This window comes from Schistocerca nitens, chromosome 5 (assembly GCF_023898315.1).
Source record: "Schistocerca nitens isolate TAMUIC-IGC-003100 chromosome 5, iqSchNite1.1, whole genome shotgun sequence".
Lineage (NCBI taxonomy): Eukaryota > Metazoa > Arthropoda > Insecta > Orthoptera > Acrididae > Schistocerca > Schistocerca nitens.
In genome coordinates, this window is record NC_064618.1 from 227,666,125 (window position 1) to 227,684,392 (window position 18,268).

Genomic DNA, 18,268 nt, shown 5'->3' on the forward strand with positions numbered 1-18,268 from the left:
TCTTTGAATTGTGCTCCACAGTTTCGACATGGTGTAACAAAGATATTTACTTATAAATCCAGAAGCTGCTATTAGTAGCCAGCCGTTCTGGCAGAGCGGTTCTAGGCGCTTCTGTCTGGAACCATGCGCCTGCTACGGTCGCAGGTTCGAATCCTACCTCGGGCATGGATGTGTGTGATGTCCTTGGGTTAGTTAGGTTTAAGTACTTTCTAAGTCTAGGGGACTGATGACCTCAGATGTTAAGTCCCATAGTGCTTAGAGCCATTTGAATCATTTTGGTATTAGTACAGGTTGGCGTACGGAAAACGGTTCCCGACTACAGACTGCTCGCCAGTTACGCTGGAATTGTTGCCTGCCACGAGCAGTTTCGACAACAAATAGATAAACATATAATAATTAGATAATGAAGAAATAGCAAGTAAGCTATTGCAAAGGACAGTATTTACTTAAATGAACTTGCCTTTTTGTTAACATTCCATTAGGTGCTCAAAATAACCACCTTGTGCTTCAGTGCACTTTCGCGTGCGTCCTACCACTTTGCGCAGCTCTACCGTATCCAAAAATTTCAATACGAATATTATCCTTCAAGTCTTCGAAAGTTATCGTGTTATTTGTGTACACTTTTCCCTCTAGACTGCCCCACGGATAAGACTCACATGTGGGTAGGTTCGGTAAATGCGGCGGCCACAATCCTTTGCAGACAGTCGTTTCCTCTGTGAATTCGTCAAACTGACTCGTGTGACATGTCACTCCATCCGGTTTAAAGACAGCATACGTTTGTTATCTGTGAGTAAAATTCCTCAAAGATTGCATATACACAGCAGTGTTTACCGTTGTTTAAAAAAGTATGGGACGCACAATCGGACTTAATGACACGGCACACCACAGTTGGAATTTTTCGCCATTAAGAGGTTCCTCATTAATCGTATAGCGACTATTTGTTACCGAGTATCTGGAGTTTTAGGAGTTCACATCTCCTGTCAGACACATGAAAACAGCAGCAGATCCAACATTCCATTCACAATTATTTGACATAGCCATGTACAGTAATTCTCACGTTTTGCGTTACTTTGCTCCTTCAGTTCTTCAACACACACAATTTTGTAGGGCTTCGTTCCTGTATGGTGGAAAGTACGTTAGTAATTTGGCATCAGGTTGGAGTTGCAGCGGCTGCACCACTAGATGGGAATGCGATCGTTTTCATAGTGCCGCTGGTCTTTAATTCATCATAGTTCAGCCAGTTTCCATGAAATATTTATAACAATCATATACACGACATTCTTCGTGAATCGATCTATCTATTAGTCAAAACCGGATGATAATCTCTGCAATGGTTGCTGAGATTATCCAGAACATACAGGCAGAAGTGAGCACACTTCCCGTACCTCTGCCAGCTGTAGCCAGCAATTTTGGCACTTTTTCAGTCTGTCCTCTCATTCCCATCTGACTGTCACGTAGAAGCAGAGGCTGTAGGCAGTGCAGAAAGTGGTTACCGCTCATCCTGACACGTCCCTCAGCCCTTCTTCGCAGTGAATCACGCGCTTTTTCTAATATACCTGGCTCAGTTCGGATCTGTCATATGCGTATATCACATGCTCCTGTAATGTTACACGTCGTCGGAGGGTTGGGTTTACACTAATGTCTTTAAAGGTCCCTAATAGCCAGAAACCCATCGGATTCGGGCCCAGTGAATGAGGCGGCCACGCAAGCCGGCCTACGCGGCCAGTCCGTTGTCCGTGAAAAGTTACCGTGAGGTACTGTTTCAGGATTCGTAGAAAATGTGGTGGTGCCCTGTCGTGCAAAAAACCATAGTCGTTCTTATTCTGCAAGAGTAAAGTTCTCCAATAGCATTGATAATATATCGTGCAGGAATCTGTGACACATGGACCTATGAGTCTGCCATCTACAATTCCTCTCCTTTCATTAATACTGAAGGGATCCTGATGCCTCAGTTTCACGATTGCCGGAAGATTTTCACCTGTCCACATCTGTGTATTGTAGTATTTACTATGTTACCTCTTGAAACTCCTGCGTTATCTGTAAATAAAATGCAGACTGTGCACTGCAGATCTTCAGCGGCCCGTATCACAATGGGTATTGGTTTCAGGACATGTCATTACAGGAACTTTTCTCATAGTTTTGATCAGTAGACACTTCTATAGGCTAACTGTTTTGGGTCCACGCATCCACACTGCAACACCTGACTGCTCCCAAGGCGAAAATAAGAATTAACGGCTTGTATTTCCACATGGGCCGGGAGGTTCTACCCAACATAAAAACATAAAAATTGTAATACCTAAATTACTAGTCTGAAGATGACATAAGCACTGACATAATGTTGTTCAGTACATCGTCCTAAGTGACCCATAGAAATATCTGCACTTATACAAATTGCAGTGCCGGCCGCGGTGGTCTCGCGGTTCTAGGCGCGCAGTCCGGAACCGTGCGACTGCTACGGTCGCAGGTTCGAATCCTGCCTCGGGCATGGATGTGTGTGATGTCCTTAGGTTAGTTAGGTTTAAGTAGTTCTAAGTTCTAGGGGACTGATAACCACAGCAGTTGAGTCCCATAGTGCTCAGAGCCATTTGAACCATTTTTGAACCAAATTGCACCCCATATATACGAGGGTCGTTTGAAAAGTTCTCGGAACGGGATGGAAAAAAGTACATCACTAAAATTTTTTTTTTATTTTTCGATGTAATCTCCTTGTAAATTAATGCACTTCCTCCAACGATGTTCCAGTGCCTTGACCCCTTCTCGAAAATGAGTTTCCTCAAGGCCTGGAAAATAATTGCAACTCCGGCTATCAATTCTTCGTTTGAAGTGAATCTTCGTCCACCAAGAAAAATTTTCAGTTTATGGAAGAGATGGAAGTCTGACAGAGCCATATCAGGTGAATAAGGCGGGTGTGGCAACAATTCATATCTTAGTTCGTGTAATTTTGCCATGGCGACAGCACATGCGTGTGGACGCGCGTCAAGAGTCGCGACACCCTTCTTACAGATAATTTTTTCATTTCTAATTCTTCAGTTAAAATGTGATATATCCTTTCAGATGACATCTGTCAAGCCTGAGCAATTTCACGCACTTTCAATCGGCGATCCGCCATCACCATTTTGTGCACTTTTGCAATGATTTCTGAAGTAGTGACATCATGGCAGACCAATCATCTAAGCTCTACCGACCAAATTTAGATTCATTTGTCCACTCGGCAACAGCTGAAAATGAAGGAGCAGAGTCCCCCAGTGTATTCTGTAAATCGGCATGAATGTCCTTTGCTTCCATATCTTTCTTTACGAGCTACTTAATCACTGCTCGAATCTCGATTTTTTCCATCTTCGCAAATCACTACGCGGGAACGACAACAAACAACAGAGCCACGTCACCGCCACACAGCTCTCTTCCAAGAGCACTGACGTGGCATGTGTTTACAGTCAACAGTCCAATGAATGTCACGTAAACGACTCGTTGCGCTAGCTCTGACCTCTCGTGATGATTCCGAGAACTTGTCAAACCACCCTCGTATACCTATATACACTCCTGGAAATGGAAAAAAGAACACATTGACACCGGTGTGTCAGACCCACCATACTTGCTCCGGACACTGCGAGAGGGCTGTACAAGCAATGATCACACGCACGGCACAGCGGACACACCAGGAACCGCGGTGTTGGCCGTCGAATGGCGCTAGCTGCGCAGCATTTGTGCACCGGCGCCGTCAGTGTCAGCCAGTTTGCCGTGGCATACGGAGCTCCATCGCAGTCTTTAACACTGGTAGCATGCCGCGACAGCGTGGACGTGAACCGTATGTGCAGTTGACGGACTTTGAGCGAGGGCGTATAGTGGGCATGCGGGAGGCCGGCTGGACGTACCGCCGAATTGCTCAACACGTGGGGCGTGAGGTCTCCACAGTACATCGATGTTGTCGCCAGTGGTCGGCGGAAGGTGCACGTGCCCGTAGACCTGGGACCGGACCGCAGCGACGCACGGATGCACGCCAAGACCGTAGGATCCTACGCAGTGCCGTAGGGGACCGCACCGCCACTTCCCAGCAAATTAGGGACACTGTTGCTCCTGGGGTATCGGCGAGGACCATTCGCAACCGTCTCCATGAAGCTGGGCTACGGTCCCGCACACCGTTAGGCCGTCTTCCGCTCACGCCCCAACATCGTGCAGCCCGCCTCCAGTGGTGTCGCGACAGGCGTGAATGGAGGGACGAATGGAGACGTGTCGTCTTCAGCGATGAGAGTCGCTTCTGCCTTGGTGCCAATGGTGGTCGTATGCATGTTTGGCGCCGTGCAGGTGAGCGCCACAATCAGGACTGCATACGACCGAGGCACACAGGGCCAACACCCGGCATCATGGTGTGGGGAGCGATCTCCTACACTGGCCGTACACCACTGGTGATCGTCGAGGGGACACTGAATAGTGCACGGTACATCCAAACCGTCATCGAAGCCATCGTTCTACCATTCCTAGACCGGCAAGGGAACTTGCTGTTCCAACAGGACAATGCACGTCCGCATGTATCCCGTGCCACCCAACGTGGTCTAGAAGGTGTAAGTCAACTACCCTGGCCAGCAAGATCTCCGGATCTGTCCCCCATTGAGCATGTTTGGGACTGGATGAAGCGTCGTCTCACGCGGTCTGCACGTCCAGCACGAACGCTGGTCCAACTGAGGCGCCAGGTGGAAATGGCATGGCAAGCCGTTCCACAGGACTACATCCAGCATCTCTACGATCGTCTCCATGGGAGAATAGCAGCCTGCATTGCTGCGAAAGGTGGATATACACTGTACTAGTGCCGACATTGTGCATGCTCTGTTGCCTGTGTCTATGTGCCTGTGGTTCTGTCAGTGTGATCATGTGATGTATCTGACCCCAGGAATGTGTCAATAAAGTTTCCCCTTCCTGGGACAATGAATTCACGGTGTTCTTATTTCAATTTCCAGGAGTGTATATACCTGACTAAAATAAGGGATCGGTTGGTAGGACAAGTTCTGAGGCATCAAGGGATCACCAATTTAATATTGGAGGGAAGCGTGGAGGGTAAAAATCTAGAGGGAAACCAAGAGATGAATGCACTAAGCAGATTCAGAAGGATGTAGGTTGTAGCAGTTACTCGGAGATGAAGAGGTTTGCACAGGATAGAGTAGCGTGGAGAGCTGCATCAACCCAGTCTCTGGACTGAAAACCACAATAACGACAACACATACACATATAAGCTGAAGAAAGAAGGAAGTCTCTAAACTCAAGCGTTATGTATGTAGCATTATTATTTGCTTCCACAACGTTACACTTTATAATCATGAACACGTGGTTAATATCACTTTGATCTGTAAAGATCGTATTTCACGATACAATACGGTTATGGTATTATACAGACCCCCCACCCGTTGTTCCTTCAGATAACTCAATGCACTTCTTACGTACTATGTCCAGTTCTGCCGTATTTCGAAACTGAGCGTAGAATAAACAAGTATTATTTAATAGCAGCTTTTGTAATGTTCATTGTTTAAGGCTGAGATTGGATAACATGTTCTCAAACCCATCGTCGTCTTCGTAAATCCAAGTCTTTGCTGCTGTTAGGTTGATTCTTCCAACCTCTCACAGAGGTCTGACTCGCCAATACACAACGACCACTGCAGCGCTTTCTGCAGTCACTTAAGTCATCCGTTACACTGTACCCTCTTGGATCAGTTGACTTGAACACAAGTTGTGCACATGAGTAACCTCGAACTGCGGGAAACCGCCCTCAGCAGAGTCGATCGCTGAGGGCAACAACGAGTGCTGAGTCGCCGCAGAATGATTTGGACTATCACAGTGGTTAGCTGCAGCAAATCAGGAGTCACTTAAATACTGCCGCACCTCAACCGGCGAACAGGCACGATATCCCGCAGCAACACTACGCTTTGGTCCATTGTAATAAAATGCTTCAGTTAACGTTACGTAGCAGTTTTATTTACACGTTTTGTTTCGATTCATTTAAGAGTCATTTTCCACTGTATTGACTGTTTGTGCCGAGGACTGCACGGCCACGTAATACAAATTTGTAATTTCTTACGACGTACGCAATTGTCAGCTAGAGACTAAATTCCCTACATGGTAATACAATTTGTTTTAATAGTTTCTGTTACGAAATTACTAATTTTATTGTGTGACAGTACAGTCCTCAGACGATTTATTTCTGCGATCAATCAATAATGCTGGAATCAAAAGCTGTGTTAAATTTCATTCAATGAAATCTCTGTTTCTCTTGTTTCAGGGACCTCAGCCACAATCAGCTGGAGATTATCGGACGGAAGACACTGAGAGGCGTCCCTGCGCTAAAGACACTGTAAGTGTTCAGCCTACACTATTCCGCACACTTTGTCATATCAGAAGCACACTTAAATACTTCAAAAACTGCTTAAAGATTCTACTCTACTAGAAACATAAGATGCAGTCGGTACCCCTGAGGCAGCACGTACTACCTCATAAAAACGGGATTCTACCTGGGCATAGACCTCGGGTTCTATCAGTGATAGAAAGATAAGTGTCAAGTGTTTTGGATATCCTTTGGGCTAAAGATGATTTGTATATGCAACAGAAAGATCGTCGTATTGTAAGTATCTTACAGTAGAGGGTCAAAGTGTGAATGTTACATACTTATTCCTGCTTAGATAAATGGGGAAAATCGGTTGGGTCTTTTTGCTCTTGATGTGGTCTATGGTGGACTTTAAGGATGAATCATTAGTTCACTGGCGGTGGCTTAGAAAACCCGAAAAAGGCTTTTTACCACTTTTTCGTACCAAAACCAAGTCGCGGATTCCGAGACGGCTAGGCACAGCAAATGGCTGAGCTTTTTGTAATATATTCATAAGGTCCCGATCTCGAACGACCTTGAAAATTTTCTTGGTGTTTGTATCCGTTTCCGAGATACTAAGATTCAAATCACCCTACCTGTACACGTAAAATACGCACGTAAAATGCGGTATGAGACGAAAACGTAGATCATACAGTGACAAAGCACGGAGAAATATGCTGTAAAGTATCTCTGTTATCATCAGAAGGATTCTGGGAACCCCGTGTTGTAGTAATGAAGCACATGCAAAATTTTTGTTGAAGTAAAATCCAGTCGAAGGTGTAAAATAAATTTTACGTTATTTCCATTACACATAAATAAACTATCAAAATTTAATTGAAAGTTCTTTTGTATGAATGGCATGCCCTGCTTTGGCAGGGAAAAGAAGGAAACCAGCGGGAAAATGCTGTATCAGAGCATAAAAATCGCTAATATTCTCAAAAAAAAAAACAAATGGTTCAAATGGCTCTGAGCACTATGGGACTTAACATCTATGGTCATCAGTCCCCTAGAACGTAGAACTACTTAAACCTAACTAACCTAAAGACAGCACACAACACCCAGTCATCACGAGGCAGAGAAAATCCCTGACCCCGCCGGGAATCGAACCCGGGAACCCGGGCGTGGGAAGTGGGAACGCTACCGCACGACCACGAGCTGCGGACGCTAATATTCTCATGTTTAAAAGACTCTGGTTGAAAAGTTGGGGACCGCCTACCTCATCCTACCACCCTCAGCACCTTGAAAAACGTCCCCAGAAATTTTGGTATGCGAACACATTCGCGCTTTTTTATGCTGAGAGAAAAGAGAACAGTGGCTTTTGGGAAAGAGACGGAAAATTAATAAATATTGTAAGATAGTAGGTAGTGGTTGTGGTATAGAAAGAGCGAAGGAGACAATGGCAGTGTGAGAGAAAAGGAGGAACACAGGGACAGTGGAACATAGTTGACACTTACAGAACAATGGTAGGAAAAGATTAAAGGAGAGAGTGCCAGTGGGAGAGGAATATTGAGAAGGAGAATGTAGAAGTGATTAAGAGACAGTGATAGCAAGAGACGGAGTCTATTAAATTGACAACGAGGAAGAGAAAGATAGTGACAGGGAGAAAAGACAGCAGCAGTGAGAAGAAATGAATGATATAGTAGCGGGAAGATAGAGCAAGCGAAAAACAGTGACACTGATAGAGGAGACAGTATTAGTAAGACAGAAGGAAGTAGACCGTGGCTGAGAGACAGGAGACAGTAACAGAGGCACAAAGCGATAATGACAGTGAGTTGGGCAAGTGGGAGTGGCTAGTGGCTGTGAGCGAATTACTGTTAGGAGGGCAAGTAGGACAGAGTGTTTAGTTGTTATAAAGAACGTGAATACGTTGGAATGTCGAAATTTTGGGAAAATTTTTAAAGGTGCCGAGGAAGGTAGAAAGAAGCGCTGGTGTCCCACTTTGCAGATTCATTTAAACAGGAGCATATTCGCCTTCTTTTTTGCTCCGATAGGTTAATTTTTCCTCTGGTGCATACAGTATTGACATCTTCATATTCTCCAGTGGTTGACATAGCTTTTTTGAAAAAACAGTGCTATTTTACGCAAAGTAGATACATTGCCTTAGGGAAAGGCATGACCGCTTTGCAACAATTTTATTACACATTTCAGCCTCTCCGCAACAAGTTACAGAAAAGAGAAGAGAATTCAGTAAGGAAACCTGTCTTGCTGTTATTGTCAACAGAGAACTGGTGTGGCATAAAATGTCTGAACAATGTTATCCATCTCATCTTGTAACTGCTATTAACAGTCAATACACAAACACCGAAATAACTGTAGATATGGGAAACATAATCACAAAGCCAATGGACACAGAAAAGGGATAAAACAAGGATGCTGTATTTTCACAACACTCTTCAATATATACGTAGATGAAGTGATCAGTAAACGGTAAATGGTGAATAAAAAACTACTATTTTTTGCTCGTGACATTAGATTAAATGCAACCCTATATGCAAATGATCTAACGCTGATCGTAGAGAATGAAGATTGCCTACAGATGGGAGTTTGTTAGTTGCGACAGAAAGCCTCAGTATACAAATTAAAATTTTAGATGAAATGAAAGTGATGGCATTTCATGGCATACGACCAGCAACATAGCAAAAGAAGTCCAATTAGTCAGCCTATTGGAAGCCCTGGAAATCATCAAACATCTGGCCAACAGTGCTGATTTATTATAAACTGACCAAATACAGCTCAAAACTTTCCCACTTTCAAAGTTCGCTTAATCCTCACAGCTCTCTTTGCTTCCCACGCTGTGTGTTCCTTTCTAATTCTCCATTTTCTTACATTAAATGATTTTTATTTTACTGTGATTGCTTATATAGGACCTATATTCTAATATAACAGTTGCCAATTCTATCTTTTACTCAATTTCTGTATCACTTTCCATATATAATATCTCTTCAAGCTATTCTTTAGCAGTCTTATCAAGTACTAATTTTATTTTATCGGGATTGTTAATTTAATGTAAATTATTATAAAGATATTGTTTTTAGTTTAGTATTAATGTTTTCCTGGTTTTCTCTCCTTACATATTGTTGAACTTTATACCTTTTTAATTGTATTACCATCGTACCATCAAAGATGACATTTACGATGTGCTTGTGCCTCATTGTAAGTGCGCAGCATCTTTTCCAGTTTTCTTTACAAATATAGGAACTTCTCTGCCGACGGTAGTCAGTTAAAGCCTGATAATGGCTTGTAAGCCGAAAACCTGTTAACTAAACAAATTAATCCTCTATATCATACACAGTATTGTGCTTTTCATTTATTATTATGGTGTCCTGCCAAGAAGCGGCGGAAGAACCAATTAATAAGGAAAAAAGGCACTATGAAACAAGTCGTCATACTAATGACTTAGAAAAAATTCCGCAGCTACACTACACAATAACGTAAGCAGTCTAGAAGAGAACAAGTCCTAGCGAGCAGTAACCGGTAGAGTAGAAAAAAAAGTCACTATAGGACCGTAATTATTGTCAAACAAGTGGTCTCAGGAATTTCAGCAATAAACCGGAAGAAATCCACATTTTGTTCTAGACTGTTGGACGATGCGATCTGGACTTGGGAAAATGTTTGACCCCCTAATTTCGTTGGTAAAATAAACCCTGTGATAATTGATCTAGGCTCACAGCAGCACGCCAGGGGGTGTGTAACGCTACGGCCTCGTTTCCAACGGCTGACAGCCGAGCGACAGGATCGCGTCGCATGACCTGCGAAGCGTCAATTTCGGGACATTTACAGTAGTGGACACAACGCGTTACCCGTCAAATGACACGTGTAAAACAAGCTATCGCGTGCGATCGCGCCGTCTCCCACACGCGAACTGCTCGCCGACCGGCCGTCCGTCTTTATGGCCTCCGTACACGACACGCCGGCTTCAAGGGGAACTGGCGCCAGCGAAACAACAAGCCTTGAGCGACAATTTTCGGTTCCCATTGATACACTCCGTACAGTAACTTCCAGTTTGTATTTCATGAAGTACGACATTTATGTCGTTAGGAGACAATCGTCATTGCTACATCTGTTAAAACAGTTTCTATATCAGACGCAATAACACTTAATTTTTAGATTACCATCTCAGCGGTCATTTTCAAGTCACTGTCACTTCGTGACACCGCATGGTTGTCCTGCACAATACATTTATTTGAAGATGACCTCCTTACACGGTCGAAATCAGTAATCTAAAAGGATTTGGTCAGGAAAAAAATGGCTCTGAGCAATATGGGACTTAACATCTGAGGTCATCAGTACTCTAGACCTAAACCTAACTAACCTAAGAACATCACACACATCCATGACCGAGGTAGGATTCGAACCTGCGACCGTAGCAGCAGCACGGTTCCAGACTGAAGCTCCTAGAACCGCTCGGCCACAGTGGCCGGCGATTTGGTCAAGAGATAAAAAATTATGTTAACACTGTATTTACTAACAGCGGAACAGCTTATGCGTCTCTCGACACACGCCATTGGACACACAGGCCAGTTCTGAAAATTGTCGAGGATAAGATCACGTTATGGGATGGAATGATGAACCTCCCTTCATCATCGACATCACTGAGGTTGTGAGGGGTCCACTTGTAAAATGGCTCTGAGCACTATGGGACTTAACATCTGAGGTCATCAGTCCCCTAGAACTTAGAACTACTTAAAAACCTAAGGACATCACACACATCCATGCCCGAGGCACGATTCGAACCTGCGACCTTAGCGGTCGCGCGGTTCCACACTGAAGCGACTAGAACAGATCGGCCATACCGGCCGGCGGTCCACTTGTACATGGAGCCTGATTTTGCAATATAATTCATGAAAAATGACCTGAAATTGCTGTCATGTGTAGAAGAGATTGCATCTTTGACACCACTGAACCAAAGATGTTGCCTGAGTGGCAGAATCAATAGTAAGTAGGAGCACGCGGAGCGCAGTAGCAGTTACCATTGCACTCTGTTATAGGTAGGATGAAAGACTTAAAGCCGGCCGGAGTGGCCGAACGGTTCTAGGCGCTACAGTCTGGAGCCGCGCGACCACAACGGTCGCAGGTTCGAATCCTGCTTCGGGCATGGATGTGTGTGGTGTCGTTAGGTTAGTTAGGTTTAAGTAGTTCTAAGTTCTAGGGGACTGATGACCTCAGAAGTTAAGTCCCATAGTGCTCAGAGCCATTTGAACCAAAGACTTAAAGCTAGAAGCTAGCGGTGGGAATTCAACTGTTGGTCTGTGGACGCAGCAGAAGACACTTTTTATAAAATGAAGTGATGAATAATATTGTTTGTGCTTACAAAGAACACAAAGTGTACTAAGCTGCGTCCACAAAGTGCACAAAGAATATCATTCATTACTTCATTTTATAAAATCTGTATTATGCTGCGTCCACAGACCAACAGCTAAATTCTCACTGCTAGCCACTAGCTTTAAGTCTTACATCTTACCGATAACAGAGTGCAACGGCAACTGCTACTGCGCTCCGCGCGCTCTACTTACAATCGATTCTGCCATTCACGCAACATCTTTGGTTCATTGGTGTCAGAGGTACACTCTCTTCTACACATGACAAACGTTTCAGGTCTTTTTCATGAATTATATTACAAAATCAGGCTCCATATACAAGTGGGCCCCTGACAAGGTAACGGAGCATTTGGAACAGGCGAAGGAAGAAATCGACAGAGACTGTTACAGAGCGCATTTCGGCATCTGCATGATCACGGATACTACGCGAAACGCTGAATAGATTTTTACTTACACCGAATAAGAATCCAACTTCTTGGAAAATACGTTACTTTCTAATTATAAGTGAAAAACACTATTTTGTTTCATTTATAATTAGGAAGTTGATCCATCAAGAAGTGGCGGAAGAATCGAGGACATTCTGCGATAATATATTGTTGTAGAAGTTGCAATGTTTGAGAAGTTTCAAAAAATTTACGCCTATGTGCTAGTGTGAAAACTTTTCACTATAATGTCCTTTAGCTGTTACACTGAAATACCTCTGCTAGGCCGACTATTGAAGTACTGAAGGTGAGAATTTTCAACGTTGATGACAGCGACAATATCGATTTGTCCACATAGACAATAATGTGACAGCCAGTCGTACTGCGTACTTACCCTGTGGACTTTTATGATGATTATTGTTTTCTTAGGTTAGAGGAAATACATGTTAAATTACATGTAATACATGGATACATGGATTGGGAAGTCCCGAAGGCCAATTCTTATATCAACGATGAGAGTTCAAAGCATCGTAATGTAAGGAGAAAGTGAAATGAAGAGGAGACAAAGATTTCTTGGCGGGCTAATTAACTGAGCACGGCCTTAACACTACTTCAGCTCTCTACGTGATAAGAATCCACTTCGAATGAAACAACCAGTTTACAGTTATCAGCCACTGTTTATTTCCACAACCCATTTCAAAGGTTTAAACTTCCATCATAAGGTGGATTCATTTATGTTAATACTAATTTTTTTGTGTTGATACCACATGTGTCCGCTGTGTTACGATTTTGGTATAACCTATGGCACTATCTTGTAGAGAAACGAAAAACTATTTCAGAACACGGCTTTGTGGAGGTCCTTGACTAAAAACTAAAAGTTACTTTAAATGTGCAATTAAAACAACTAAAATAGGACACCTTCAATGGTCACGGGCTCCTTTTTCTGTCGCAATACGTCACATTTACGTTCAGTTTTTAGTCGAAGATCTCCTCAGAGCTATATTCTGAAGTAGTGTTTTGTTTTTCTACTATATCGTGCCACAGGCTACCACAAGGTTTTAACGCAACACGCATACGTCGTCATCCACCTGATGATGGAGGTTAAAACCTTCGAATCGCGTTGTGTTTCATTCAGTATCAATAATATGCACGGTAAAGCCTCACCAGCAGTTAAAAAATCCACTTGTTATAAGAAATTTTTGATGGTCTTCGGGAATGCCCCATCGTCAGGATATCAGAAACAAATTTTGATGCTAATAGACCTACCAGTTGACACGATGCTTTGACAATAAGAAGATGGCTATTTTATGCGCGTGGGAAGCTCCTGCAGCCGTGGATCAATTGATGTGCCCAGCTGCGAGAAGACTTTAAGGAAAAAGGTTTGATGAGTGTTTCAGAGATACAGGTGTGCACCGACCGTGGTGCACATCGTTTTGAAGAAGTAAAATAAAGCTACTGCGAAATATTTGTAGTCCCCATGTATTTGACTGTATCTCAAGACGCAACCCGTAGACCCCATCCTCCCCGTCTTCCTGCCCTTGCTACCAACACTAGCTCCCCAGCGTTACCGTCATGGGGAAGGGCAGGCCCCTACCGTTTGCGAGTTCCGCGTCTCAATAAAGAAATAAACTCTTCAAAGCGTGCCTCGCCTCCTCGACCACGCCCTATACTTATTACGGCCGTTCCCGTAGGTATTGAGTTTCCCTCTCGCTACATGGCCACGGGGATTTATGTTCGAGAGCCTTTCAAACGTCTTCCTTCCCCCCACCCCGTCTACAACCCTGTGAGCTTTTTCTCCGCCTATTTCGCAAATACCTTCTTTGCTGCTGACAGAAGACGTGTGTTTTCCCGTCAAGAATCGTGCTAGCCGCAGTGTCCAATTAATACAGTCTCAGACAAGTTTTTCCCTTTTGCTCTTCCACCTGAACTGCTTCCAAAGAAGTCACCTGTATCAGCCTGACACAGATGTAACATTTCCGCTGCTGCTGAGAACGATACTTAAGTGGGTAGCCCTCTTTGAACGCTTGGAAAATACGTGATTTTTGTGATTTTTTTCAAGTAAAATAAAAATTAGTGTTAAGTATGATGATACAGATTTATGACTTACACTTTTGTCTTTAAAAAAATCATTTTTGCATCCACATCGGACACTCCCTGAAACCGATGCACTATGAGGAAAGACCCATTGACCCATTGCTGCCGGAAAGTTGATCATCGGTGGTATTCGACGTGTAGCACAATAATTTTGTGTAAACCATTTTCAATGTATTTTCCATCACATTTCATAGAATAGTTGAAAAACATTGAGTTCTAACAAAACGGTGACGTGGTGAAACAAATGTTAATTTCATCGCCCCCAAAAACGAGAGAAAAGCGTCCACCGAAAATAGACTTTTGAAGATATCTCAAGACTGCTACGTATGCTGATAAAGCAAACGATTTACAATTCCTTGGTCAAAATCTGACCAAATTGGTACGAACCGTTCACAAAGTTATGTTTACTTCAATTTGAAAAATACTGCTTCGAGAAAAACGCGTTTAATTTTTTGTGTTAGATTTTTTGAAGTTAATTTAAACGTGCCCATAATCAGCGATCCCTGGACCATAGAGCAGTCCTTCCGTACCCAAACCGAGATCCTCCTCCGCCTTCTTCGTGGCTACGGCGGTCCTACGGGCGTCTTTGGCAGCTTCGGTCATCCGCTGCTTTGCTCGCTCCATTCGCTTTTCGTCCGCTTTTGTGCAGCAGTTGTAACAGGTCGGTCCGATCTCTACTTCGGGCACTTCATAAATCCTGTTACGGTGTCGTTAAAATTTTATTTAGGCAATTTTTTCCCACTGTGAAATGGTTTCGGAGACACTTCTCCACAAAAATAAATGAAATGATCGTATGGCATTGTTGGCCGGGAGGCCCCATGTGGGGAAGTTCGGCCGCCGTAATGCAAGTCCTTTTTAGTTGACGCCACTTCGGCGACTTGCAAGTCAATGAAGATGAAATGATGATGAAAGACACACAACACCCAGTCATCACGAGGCAGAGAAAATCCCTGACCCCGCCGGGAATCGAACCCGGGACCCCGTGCGCGGGAAGCGAGAACGCTACCGCAAGACCACGAGCTGCCACAAATCGCCTTGTAACTCCATAGCAGAGTTTCTGGAGAACTCAGGATGAACACTAATATAAAGTACACACCCCAGAGAACATTTTCAGCTAAAAAACAAAAGATTGATTTTTCAAGTTTTCAAAGAGGAGTCGCCGTTAACCAATAGGCTGTACCATTTGGTTTTGCTTCCTCTACAGGCGTGCTACGGTACTGTGGCTCAGGGATTTCAATGTGTACCAGGAGTGCAGACATGTACCTGAACCAAAAAACGGAAAAGAATAATTACGTAACTCTATTTTTTCGAGATGATAATTAAACGTTTATGAGTACCCCTCGCAAGACCTCTGCACTCATAACGGTATTATTTATAGAAATCATCCTTGTCTATATGCAGAGCTTATTAGGTGTGAAAGGGTTGACTGGTAGCGTTGGTTGCTGGTGCAGTTTTGCTTCTACATTCATCGCATCAATGTTCCTATTATGCTCTTGTGCCAGCGTCGTATACGACAACAGAAAAATAAAAATGTGACTACTACAACGAAGCATTTTTGAACTGGCTTAGCTTCAGGGAAGTAGCACTCTAAACCAATGACACAATTGTATACACTGCATCGTACCTCTGAACAGCACAGGTACTTCAATAGATTATATATTCGTACAAGAATTATCGCAATCTTATTTTAATATGTGTATATGCAGATGGAAGCGATGAAATAAATTTGTACTAAGGCTGGGATTCGAACCTGAGTGTCCTGATCACTAGGCAGTTGTGCTAATCACTACGCCACCCTGACACAGGCTAGCCTAGCACGCCTCCCTCCTCAGTACAAAGTCTTATTCATGCCTAAGCCCAGTTGGTATTCCCCTGAAACTCGAAAAGCGTTACAGATGCCGTACGTCTGCGTTGGACTAGCACCTCCGCATCGAAGAAAACAGGGGTCCTGCCTGAAAATCAAGCATAGGTTCTTTAATCAAATGAAATCATATGATTCTAGAGACATTTTCAAGTTTCAAACATGTATGCTGTATATATACAGACTGAAGCGAAACCCGATCTTGGTACAAGTTTTCATATGTCTCTTCAGGGACCTTAACAAGTTTCAAATATTTATGATGTACGTACGCAGACTGAAGCGAATCCCAGCCTTGGCACCAATATCCATTCGTTGCTTCAATCTGCATACATACATCACAAATGTTTGAGACGGGAAAAAGGTGTCTGGGACCATATCGTTTCATTTGATTAAAGCACTTGTTCCTGGATTTGAGGCAGGATCCCCCGTTTCGTTCGCAGCTGAGGTGCTATTCCAAAACAGTTGGAGGGTCTCTGCAATGCTGTTCGAGTCTAGAGGTAAACAGTGTGGACGAAGGCGTGAAAGGGAATTTGCATTGAACAGGGAGCCTTGCAAGGGTAGTCCATGCAGTTGTGCGAAGTCATTGGGCCAGGGTGGTGTTGTGGTTACCGCATCTGCCTAGTGAGGAGGAGACCTGGATTCGAATCCTGCCTTGCTACAAACTTGTGTTCGTCGCTTCAGATTGCATGTATAATCGTAGATGTTTAAGATTTAAAAAGTATCTAGAACCCTATATTTTCATTCTCATTTTAATACATCGTAAATTGCTGTAGCATCTGTATAAAATTACACACCTGTTGTGTCGTGCGGTAGGCAGGAAAAAGAACTAACATTCAATGTGAATGCATTTTATTATAATTAAAGTAAAAACGTCTTCTTTGCATACATTAAGTTTTAAACACAAGAACAACAAGAAAACCCACAACTCTTGAGGTGACAAACCAAATAAGGAAACAAGACAATGGAAGAAAAATACTGACCCAAAATCTACTCTACGCAATACAACGTGCTACTACAGTACTACAGCAAGTGAATACAATGCTAGGAGCGGCATAAGTACTAGCCGGAGCTGTTCCTAGCGATTGGTAAATACTGCCGCTCTGACTTTTTTTCCCCCTTTATTGAATTTCAATTCCGGGCTGGCAGCAGCTTAGTACGCAGCTCTACAGCCTACAGACTTTTTAAAAACGTAAGAAGAAAAGAAACAAGAAAAACAGGTGATAAAACGGTGACTTAAATTGTAAAACGGCGGAAAATTGTGGAAAGTTAAAACATAAAGCAAAGGGGTTGGCAATGTTAATAAAATACACAGGAATTAGACAAGTGACATAGTAGACACACAATTAAAAAAACATGGAGCAGTCTGGTTTCTGTTCGCAAGAGATAAAAAAAAACACACCCAGCGACAGTATGATGGCCGTTCGTTGCACTTCCCAAAAGACACACAGCACGGAACACTCACTGTAAAACACTGCACGAAAATGTCGGTACAAACATGACACTCCCCAGCCAAGGGCAGATGGGGGGGGGGACCAGGATGAGGGGGAAAACAAGGAGGGAGGAGAGGAAAAAACGAAAAGGGGGGGGGAACCAAAGGAGGGAGTGGACTCAGAAGGGGGGAGAGGGGCAGGGCAGACACGAGAGGGAATGGGAAAAGGCAGAGGAGGGAAATGCAAAAGGACTCTGGGAGAGAAGAGGGGGGGGGGGGGGGCAGAGAGATGGTAGGTGGGGAAAAAAGAGGATGGAAAGGGGGGGAGAGGGAGCCCAGGAAAAGGACAGAGGAAAGGAGGGGGAGTGAGGATCAGAGTTGATAGGAGCGATAAATGGAGGGAGAGAGGACATCATCCGGGAGGGGGAGTTGATGGACGCCACCTTGGGAAAGGAGATGAAGGGTGTAGAGATGGAGGGTATAGGGGAGCCGCTCTGACTTTTTTTTCCTTTATTGTTATTTTTAAACGTGTTTACAGGTAAGCCAGCAGCAGCATACTACGCCGCACTTTGGCCATAGAGAAACACAAAAGAGACAATTGAAGACAATTAGAGAAAAACATGTTGGACATATAAACGGAGACAAACACTTTTTAAAATACATGGAGCTGTTCACGGGTGTAGAGTCCAAGATAAAATTGTCACACGCAACGTAGGTGCACAAAACGAATAACACTGAACCACTTAAGCACAAACGACGGCACACACAGAAACACGAGGCGGTGATCTCCGGCGCGCG

The 18,268-nt window shown here is 43.7% G+C and overlaps 1 protein-coding gene across 3 annotated transcripts in view; it reads left to right on the forward strand.

The window, feature by feature from the left end:
* The window catches only part of LOC126259302 (protein slit), an 839,566-nt gene that overhangs the window by 664,136 nt on the left and 157,162 nt on the right, over positions 1 to 18,268 (forward strand). For all 3 annotated transcript variants that reach the window (XM_049955969.1, XM_049955971.1, XM_049955970.1), the window contains exon 4: positions 6,266 to 6,337. In XM_049955969.1, coding sequence (XP_049811926.1) covers positions 6,266 to 6,337 — 72 coding nt within the window. The remainder of the gene's footprint in view (positions 1 to 6,265; positions 6,338 to 18,268) is intronic.